Here is a 10,701-nt window from a genome sequence, read left to right as displayed (position 1 = left end):
CCGGATGCGTACACACCCCCACCCCCAGCCAGTGAGAACACAGACTACAACAACAAAACTGCCTCCACTCCCAGAATCAATAGCCCCTCATCCACTCACTCACACACCAAAAAAAAAAGAAACGAAAAAAAATAACAAAAACAAAAAAACAACCGACCATCACCCTCACAACATGCACTACTCATCCAACACACACACCCACTCCTGCAACACTACAAGAAGTTTGACTACTATAATTCAGTTCAGCTTTTAATTGCGAAATGGGCCAAGCCTGGCCGAGGCGGCCTCGACCGGCCTCGCCACCTAGCCCATAACCTTCCCGGGGCCCATCCCGACATTTTTTGTTTTGGAGGTTTCCTCCTATCTTTCACTGTTCAGGAGATTAGTGCGTGCAGACAAACAAACAAACAAACAAATGAAAAATCACTCAGTGACACTTGGCAAAACAGAACAAAGTGAAATGGCACTCAGTAGTGCATCCTTTTAACCTAAAAAATAGTTGGTGGTTGAATTCAGTTGGCTGATATGAAAATCCTATTGAAATTTCAAGTCAATCGGATGAAAATTGAGGCTTTTAGAAATTTGAAAAAAGCGGTTGACCTTGGGCCTATGTTGACATTTTGGCCTACGCTGACCTCAAAAATAGTTGGTGGTTGAATTCAGTAATCCGATAGGTAAATCCTATTCGAATTTCAAGTCAATCGGATGAAAATTGAAGATTTTAGAAATTTGAAAAAGGTGGTTGACCTTTGGCCTATGTTGACCTTTTGGCCTAAGCTAATCTCAAAAATAGTTGGTGGTTGAATCCAGTTCGCCGATATGTAAATCCTATTCAAATTTCAAGTCAATCGGATGAAAATTGAGGATTCTAGAAATTTGAAATGGTTGTTGACCTTTGGCCTATGGTGACCTTTTGGCCTATGCTGATCTCAAAAATATATAGGATTTTGTCGGACCACTAACTCTACCGTTTGGTAAAGTTTCGTGAAGATGGGTTTAAAATTGTGACCTGTAGGCAAGTATAGACCTGTAGGCAAGTTTTCCCCCCCCCCACCCCCCCCCTTCCCACGCCTCCTGCCCCCAAGCCCTCTCCCTCCCACACTTCTCCCTGCTCTCAAATGTTGTGGTTGTGTGCTTCCCCTTCTCTCCCCATCTTGTCTTCCGCTCCCTCTTTTTGTATATTTTGTTTGTCTGGTTGATTTGTTTGTGAAATAAATGTTAGCTCTTTCACGAGCCTCGATTCAGTATACAAAAAAAAAAAAAGTGAGCGGACAGACAAACACACACACACTCAAACAAACACACACACAAACCGGAGTGATCAACATACTTGCAAAAAAATTTTTTTGCCAACTAACAAAAACTTTCTTTTACATACAGTCACGTGAAAAAGTAAGTACACCCCATGGAAAGTTTTGACTTTTTCAACATATTTCAACATTCAGCTATTTGATCTTTATTTCAACATTATTGATAGATAAAGGTGATATAATATAACAAATATCATGAAACATTTACATTTTGTAGTCCATTGTATAATTGAAATAAACATAAATGCAAATTTCGCTTGTGGAAAAAGTAAGTACACCCCTACCTTTATCACTACTTCAAATACCTAAAATTAGAATCAGGTGCACCATCTCAGGTGCAAATGATTAGAACATCGTCAGAGAGGATCTTGGAGGAACCTGTCTTATTTAAACCTCGGACATTTAGTTTGGTTTGCTCTTTGTTGTTGAAGTGTGCGGCGTCACCATGCCTAGATCAAAAGAGCTCTCCGAGGCCTTCAGAAAGAAGGTTATAGGTGCCGACGACTCTGGGAAGGGATTTAAAAAGATCTCCAAACAATTTTAAATCAATCATTCAACTGTCCGGAAGATCATCTACAAGTGGAGAAGATTCCAAACAACTACCAACTTGTTCAGGCCAGGCCGCCCTAGCAAGTTCAGCCCGAGAGCAGACCACAAGATCCTGAAAGAAGTCTCTAAGAACCCCAGAATGTCATCACAGGACCAACAGGAAGTTCTTGCCACTGTTGATGTCAAAGTGCACGAGTCTACCATTAGAAAGAGGCTGCACAAATTTGTTCTACATGGGAGGTGTGCCAGGAGGAAACCTTTGCTGTCCAGAAAGAACATCAGGGCAAGACTAAAGTTTGCCAATGACCACCTAGGCAAAGACCAGCACTTCTGGAACAATGTGCTCTGGACAGATGAGTCAAAGGTAGAGCTATTTGGCCACAGTACCAGAAGACATGTTTGGCGAAAACCAAAGACAGCATTTGACCACAAGAACCTGATACCAACTGTAAAGCATGGTGGTGGAAATATTATGGTTTGGGGCAGCTTTGCTGCATCAGGGCCTGGGCAGCTCACCATCATAGAATCCACTATGAATTCTTCTTGTACCAGAGGGTGCTTGAGGATAATGTGAGGCCATCTGTCGGAAAGTTGAAGCTCAACCGAAGGTGGACCTTGCAACATGACAATAACCCTAAACATACCAGTAAATCCATCAAGGAATGGTTGAAAAGAAAGAAATGGGGGGTTCTGGAATGGCCAAGTCAAAGCCCGGATCTAAATCCCATCGATAATTTGTGGGGGGATTTGAAACGAGCTGTGCATGCAAGAAACCCCTGAAACATCGCACAGCTGAAAGAATTCTGCATGGAGGAGTGGGCAAAAATTTCTCCCAGTCGATGTCAGAGACTGGTAGACAGTTATAAGAAACGCCTACTTGAGGTTGTTTATGCCAAAGGGGGCAATCCCACCGATGAGAGCCAAGGGTGTACTTACTTTTTCCACATGCGAAATTTGCAATAATGTTTACTTAAATTATACAATGGACTACAAAATGTAAATGTTTCATGATATTTGTTATCTATGATATCACCTTTATCTATCAATATTGTTGAAATGAAGGTCAAAAAGCTGTATGTTGAAATATGTTGAAAAAGTCAAAACTTTGCATGGGGTGCACTTACTTTTTCACGTGACTGTATATATATATATATATATATATATATATATATATATATATATATATATATATATATATATATATATATATATAGATAGATAGATAGATATATCAATAAGCTCTCATCCTGATGTTTCGCATGCAGTCATGAATATGTGTACCATCCGTCGGACGGACATTATATTGGAGGACCCGTCTACCAGCACTGGTCGTTGGAGGACATTAAATATCCCACAGAATCTTCACGAAGAGTCGACGAGTTATCGCCGGGACCTGGAACAAATAACAAAAACCTGCCCTAATATACAGGGGCACTGCATAAGCAGCACAGCCGCACTTCCAGTATTGATGCAAGCAAGCTGTTTTTATGATTCACATGAATGAATGAATTGATTACAAAAAGCAATTAAAATAACACACAAATGACTTGCATGAAATAGTGTGTTTAGTGAATTATGCAGAGGTTCCCATTACTAAAGACCACGTTGGTGCTGCGGAGAATCTTAAAGATTGCTTTCTTTCAGGGGATATGTTAAGCAGATTATCCAATTCCTTTTCACATTTGTTTATATAACTGATTCAATGCTGTCTCATGTTATTTTTTCACTGCCTGCACCACACTGGCTAAAGACTAGACCACTGATGTTGGCTAAAAGTAAAAGTCCAAAAGGAAAAGGCTAAAACTAAAAATAGTGTATTGTATTATGCTGCGTTGTGACTTGGTTATGTAAACTCAACATCAAAATAAACTTGTCACTTTCATTTTTTGAAATGTGCAGCTTTACAAACACGTTTCTTCAGTTATAATGGCTGATTATGTAATGGGAACTTCACTTCAATCACCTGGTTGATCAAAAATGGCATGCTTGAGTGGTTCTGTATAGGGATCTTTCCCTTTAAATAATTACCCTCATAATGAAATCCTTCAGTTCTCGTGGTTAGACATTTATTTACTGCTGTTTATAGTCACCCGAGAGGCTTCTGACAGGGAAAACAACAAATTCAGATGCCACGCCTGACATCTGAACAACGTTTAAGGGCAATTGGGATGCTTGAGGCTGGTGTAAGCCAGCGAAGATTTGCCCACGTCTTGGTTGCTCACAGCCTGCATTTTCCAACCTGGCCAGACGTTACGGTAAAACTGGAACTGTGAATGATGGTCCACGAAGAGGAAGACCATGGGTAACGACCCCAAACCAAGACCGCTGGATTGTGCTGCAGCATCTTCGTGATCGTTTCTGCCCTGCGACGCAAACGGATGCAGTGACAAAAGGTCGCCACAGCAACCGCATCAGTGTCTCCACTGTGCGGAGGCGCTTGAGACGTCGGGGCAAAGGAGGCAAGACGTCCTTACAGAGGTCCAGTGTTGAACACAGTGCATCGGCGGAACAGACTAAGATGGTGTCTGCAGCATCGCCACTGGACACAGCAACAGTGGAGTGCAGTCTTGTTCAGCGATGAGTCCAGATTTTGCCTCCATGCTGCTATTGGGCATCAACGGGTATGGCACAGAGGTGGGGAAAGGTATGCATCATGCTGTATTCGTCAGATCAATCGTTGCGGAGGACCCAGTGTGATGGTATGGGCCGGCATTTCCACCCATTTCAGGACACCTCTGGTCGTCATCGAAGGCAAATCTCACCAGTCAGCATTATGTCAATGAAGTTTTGAGACCTCATCTGCTGCCATTTCTCCAGGCTCATCCTGACATCGCAGTTTTCCAGCAGGACAACGCTCGACCCCATGCTACTCGCCTGACCACCAACTTCATCCAGGAACAGGGTGTTGAAGTGATGCCTTGGATGCCTTATTCCTCTGACATCAATCCCATTGAGCATTTGTGGGATGAGCTTGGTCGACGTCTTGCATCGAAGAGATCCCACGGAATCTGTGACCTAAGTCCTGTCAATAGGCAAATGCTTATTCAAGGCTGCAGGAGGAGTGGGACGGACTTCCCCAGGACCGCATCAGATGCCTGGTATAGAGCATGCGTCGGAGGTGTACAGCCTGCATCACAGCTCAGGGAGGACACACACGATATTGAGGATTGCTGTCATTCTGTCCTTGACTGTTAGGAGTGTTGTGTCCATTCTTGTGTCATTTTGTTTTAACTGTATTCAGGTGTGTGCCTTTGTGTTGCAGTGCTGTGACTTTTGTTGCACCACCCCTTGTGATGTTCATGCTTTTTGTTTTTTGTGATTGAGGCAACCTCTTGTTTATTGACGTGTTTAGTAAAGATAGTTGAACTTTACCTCTGTGTTCAAATATTTCTCATTTTTGCGTGGAGGATTTCAATGAGTGTCCTTCTAAAGATTTGATGAGTTTCTTTTGATGTTGAGTTTACATTTAGGTATCAATACTAGCTTGTCTTGAAAAGAGAGCCTTTTGTCTGCATGTCTGTTTGTCTGCGTGTCGCCATGTTTCTCAGAGATGGCAAAATGGATCTTCGTCAAACTTTCAGAGGTTCATCAGTAAGTGCCGGGAGTGTTTTTGGCCAAAAAAATAAAAATTGAAAACGAAAAGTTCGTTTTTTTGGATTAAAAGTTTTTTTTTTTTTTGAGTGCCTGAAACTTTGCGGCTATATGAAAGGTAATGTTAAATTATCCCCGATGTATGAGTGTGTGTGTGTGTGTGTGTGTGTGTGTGTGTATATGTGTGTACAATATCATATTGAATACAAACTTTCCTTATTGGGTGTAGGTCGAGGAGTGTTTTGGCACCTAAAAAACAAAAACAAAACTGATTTCTTCAAAATGCCAACAGGATTAGAAATCACCGGGCAGCGTCAGGTCCTCCTCCGAGTCTTGGATATGGAGGAGAGTACCTATTTATCATTATTATTTGCATGGAAAGCAATTTCACATTATTTGAGTTTTTTTTAATGTGTTTACAGCCTGGTGGTGGCTTAACCATCAAATTGGTTGGTTTAGGATCTTGGGGTCCTGAATTCAAACCCCAACAGTGCCAAAATAACACGACGGTTCAACTCAGCCTGTAATCGCTTAAAGAGATGAGATCGGTAAAGTGAGTTCCAGTTTACTGGGGGGTAACAGATCAATAACAGCTGATCTGGGGATAACAGTGGCGTGCCCTCCTTCCCGTATAGTAGAAGCCAGTGAAAGAGGAGCCTTTGGGTCACCTCCGACTTGGGTCGAAACCTGACCTCATGGTGTTTACACCTTCCCTGAGCAAAAGCTTAATGATTCAATGACAACCTTTTCTTATCAACAAATAAAACACGAAGAAACAATGCAATTTGAGGGAAACATTCAACAAACAGGACTCCCAATATGGTACTTCACAATGCTTACCGTAGAAACCTGTTGAGGTCTCCATGCTTCATATACTCGAACAGCATTATGAGTGGTTTTCCTTCTACGCAGATCCCATAAAAGCGTACAATATGCGAGTGCTGCAGGCTTGTGAGTAACTCGGCCTCCCGATAGAAGTCCCTCCGTGCTGTACCTCTCAGGTCCTTCAGGGTCTGCCAAGGTAAGGTGACAAGGAGAATGACACCGAGTTAGGATGTACCAGGTAAATGTCCGATAACACATACATCAAACTTATGTGGGGAATCGGTGGACGAATATGCAGGTGTTCCCAGTTTATTATTGGTTGAGTAAGTTAACCAATGAGAGACAACCAATCAGAGATGGTGTTACTGTCAGGTCTGACATGTGCAAGTCGGTGAAGTAATTTGGGGAAACAATTTGGGATGCTTCCCATTTCCCAATTACTCAGGTGTAACTTCTGAGCTGATATAGACAATCGCCCGGTGTAAAGTTTCACTAAATATTAACGGTCTTCAGTAAAAGTCTCGACATTGTGGAAGGAATGCTGCTCTACATTGTGGAAGGAATGCTGCTCTACATTGTGGAAGGAATGCTTCTCTACATTGTGGAAGGAATGCTGCTCTACATTGCGGAAGGAATGCTGCTCTACATTGTGGAAGGAATGCTGCTCTACATTGTGGAAGGAATGCTGCTCTACATTGCGGAAGGAATGCTGCTCTACATTGTGGAAGGAATGCTGCTCTACATTGCGGAAGGAATGCTGCTCTACATTGTGGAAGGAATGCTGCTCTACATTGTGGAAGGAATGCTGCTCTACATTGTGGAAGGAATGCTGCTCTACATTGTGGAGGGAATGCTCCTCTACATTGTGGAAGGAATGCTGCTCTACATTGTGGAAGGAATGCTGCTCTACATTGTGGAAGGAATGCTGCTCTACATTGTGGAAGGAATGCTGCTCCACATTGTGGAAGGAATGCTGCTCTACATTGTGGAAGGAATGCTGCTCTACATTGTGGAAGGAATGCTGCTCTACATTGTGGAAGGAATGCTGCTCTACATTGTGGAAGGAATGCTGCTCGACATTGTGGAAGGAATGCTGCTCTACATTGTGGAAGGAATGCTGCTCTACATTGTGGAAGGAATGCTGCTCTACATTGTGGAAGGAAAGCTGCTCTACATTGTGGAAGGAATGCTGCTCTACATTGTGGAAGGAATGCTGCTCTACATTGTGGAATGAATGCTGCTCTACATTGTGGAAGGAATGCTGCTCCACATTCTGGAAGGAATGCTGCTCTACATTGTGGAAGGAATGCTGCTCTACATTGTGGAAGGAATGCTGCTCGACATTGTGGAAGGAATGCTGCTCTACATTGTGGAAGGAATGCTGCTCTACATTGTGGAAGGAATGCTGCTCTACATTGTGGAAGGAAAGCTGCTCTACATTGTGGAAGGAATGCTGCTCTACATTGTGGAAGGAATGCTGCTCTACATTGTGGAATGAATGCTGCTCTATATTGTGGAAGGAATGCTGCTCTATATTGTGGAAGGAATGCTCCTCTACATTGTGGAAGGAATGCTCCTCTACATTGTGGAAGGAATGCTGCTCTACATTGTGGAAGGAATGCTTCTCTACATTGTGGAAGGAATGCTGCTCTACATTGTGGAAGAGATGCTCCTCTACATTGTGGAAGGAATGCTCCTCTACATTGTGGAAGGAATGCTGCTCTACATTGTGGAAGGAATGCTCCTCTACATTGTGGAAGGAATGCTCCTCTACATTGTGGAAGGAATGCTGCTCCACATTGTGGAAGGAATGCTGCTCTACATTGTGGAAGGAATGCTCCTCTACATCGTGGAAGGAATGCTGCTCTACATTGTGGAAGGAATGCTGCTCTACATTGTGGAAGGAATGCTCCTCTACATTGTGGAAGGAATGCTTCTCTACATTGTGGAAGGAATGCTGCTCCACATTGTGGAAGGAATGCTCCTCTACATTGTGCAAGGAATGCTCCTCTACATTGTGGAAGGAATGCTGCTCCACATTGTGGAAGGAATGCTGCTCCACATTGTGGAAGGAATGCTGCTCCACATTCTGGAAGGAATGCTCCTCTACATTATGGAAGGAATGCTGCTCCACATTGTGGAAGGAATGCTGCTCTACATTGTGGAAGGAATGCTCCTCTACATTGCGGAAGGAATGCTCCTCTACATTGTGGAAGGAATGCTCCTCTACATTGTGGAAGGAATGCTTCTCTACATTGTGGAAGGAATGCTGCTCTATATTTTGGAAGGAATGCTCCTCTACATTGTGGAAGGAATGCTCCTCTACATTGTGGAAGGAATGCTGCTCTATATTGTGGAAGGAATGCTCCTCTACATTGTGGAAGGACTGCTGCTCTATATTGTGGAAGGAATGCTCCTCTACATTGTGGAAGGAATGCTCCTCTACATTGTGGAAGGAATGCTCCTCTACATTGTGGAAGGAATACTCCTCTACATTGTGGAAGGAGTGCTCCTCTACATTGTGGAAGGAATGCTCCTCTACATTGTGGAAGGAATGCTCCTCTACATTGTGGAAGGAATGCTTCTCTACATTGTGGAAGGAATGCTCCTCTACATTGTGGAAGGAATGCTTCTCTATATTGTGGAAGGAATGCTCCTCTACATTGTGGAAGGAATGCTCCTCTACATTGTGGAAGGAATGCTCCTCTACATTGTGGAAGGAATGCTTCTCTACATTGTGGAAGGAATGCTCCCCTACATTGTGGAAGGAATGCTCCTCTACATTGTGGAAGGAATGCTGCTCTACATTGTGGAAGGAATGCTGCTCTATATTGTGGAAGGAATGCTGCTCTATATTGTGGAAGGAATGCTGCTCTATATTGTGGAAGGAATGCTGCTCTATATTGTGGAAGGAATGGTGCTCTATATTGTGGAAGGAATGCTCCTCTACATTGTGGAAGGAATGCTGCTCTACATTGTGGAAGGAATGCTGCTCTACATTGTGGAATGAATGCTGCTCTATATTGTGGAAGGAATGCTGCTCTACATTGTGGAAGGAATGCTCCTCTACATTGTGGAAGGAATGCTGCTCTATATTGTGGAAGGAATGCTGCTCTACATTGTGGAAGGAATGCTCCTCTACATTGTGGAAGGAATGCTGCTCTATATTGTGGAAGGAATGCTTCGCTACATTGTAGAAGGAATGCTTCTCTACATTGTGGAAGGAATGCTGCTCTACATTGTGGAAGGAATGCTTCTCTACATTGTGGAAGGAATGCTGCTCTACATTGTGGAAGGAATGCTGCTCTACATTGTGGAATGAATGCTGCTCTATATTGTGGAAGGAATGCTCCTCTACATTGTGGAAGGAATGCTGCTCTATATTGTGGAAGGAATGCTGCTCTACATTGTGGAAGGAATGCTGCTCTACATTGTGGAAGGAATGCTGCTCTACATTGTGGAAGGAATGCTGCTCTACATTGTGGAAGGAATGCTGCTCTACATTGTGGAAGGAATGCTCCTCTACATTGTGGAAGATATCTGTACTTTCATGGACAGTTACAAAAATGAGGACAAACAACAGTGGAAAGATGACAAATGCCGTTGATTGTATTGAGACAATAATGCCCAAATGGAGCACATCAAATATTCGTGCCAATTGTTGCTCTGTTCATCCATAATAAAATATATGAACATATAGCTGTGAATTTGTGTGTGCAAGAAAATCACTTCAATAACGTTATCACGTACAACCTCATGTTGCCATCGGTTGTTCAAGCTCTTCCTAAGTTCCGGTCTCATTTAATGCTAACTTCTTCATCTGTGCAAGAAAGTGTTTGACAATGGCTGAAATTGGAGTAAATGTAATGGTACTAGAAGGGTACGTTCGTCTGTCGGGGACTCGATAAGCATAGAATGCCTCAAGATCGTCGGATTTCCTCCAAATATTTCAGTCTCATGTTAAACAACAACAGCGACTGTTTAAAAAAGTTAATCATATGTTGGATGGAATTGACGGAATCGTTTGTGGTTATAATAATTTTAACTTCCAGTATTTAACTTCCCCCACGATAAGCCATCGATACACCGGTGTATCACAGGCAGGGTGTTTCATCAATGTGTCTGCTGTCCCTCGGATAGACTGGTTAAACTGGGAGTCCCAACTGCCGACATGAATTTGTGGATGTTAAAAATCCCATGGTGTCTTTCGCGATGAGTAGGTGAGTTATCACCGGCACCCTCAGCAGATTACAAATTCCTCCCCTAACTACTGCTGGGAGAGGGATGGCAAACCACCCAGTATAACCCGAGGCCAAGAAAATGCTGCAGCAGAACCAACACGATAAAGATGTGTGAGACAGTAAGTGTTAAGACTGGGAGGGTAGCACCTGCGGTGAACCTTGCAGGAACTACGTTTCCAGGGGGG

The 10,701-nt window shown here is 43.1% G+C and overlaps 1 protein-coding gene across 1 annotated transcript in view; it reads right to left on the bottom strand.

The window, feature by feature from the left end:
* LOC137417037 (BDNF/NT-3 growth factors receptor-like) overlaps nt 1–10,701 on the bottom strand; it is a 452,816-nt gene that overhangs the window by 164,462 nt on the left and 277,653 nt on the right. The window contains 1 exon segment of the mRNA XM_078786250.1: nt 6,291–6,463. Coding sequence (XP_078642376.1) covers nt 6,291–6,463 — 173 coding nt within the window.

The sequence above is a fragment of the Myxine glutinosa genome, chromosome 11 (genome assembly GCF_964187855.1).
Source record: "Myxine glutinosa chromosome 11, kmMyxGlut1.1, whole genome shotgun sequence".
Lineage (NCBI taxonomy): Eukaryota > Metazoa > Chordata > Myxini > Myxiniformes > Myxinidae > Myxine > Myxine glutinosa.
Note: the sequence above shows the minus strand (reverse complement) of the source record. Positions and strands in the feature narration are given on the sequence as shown.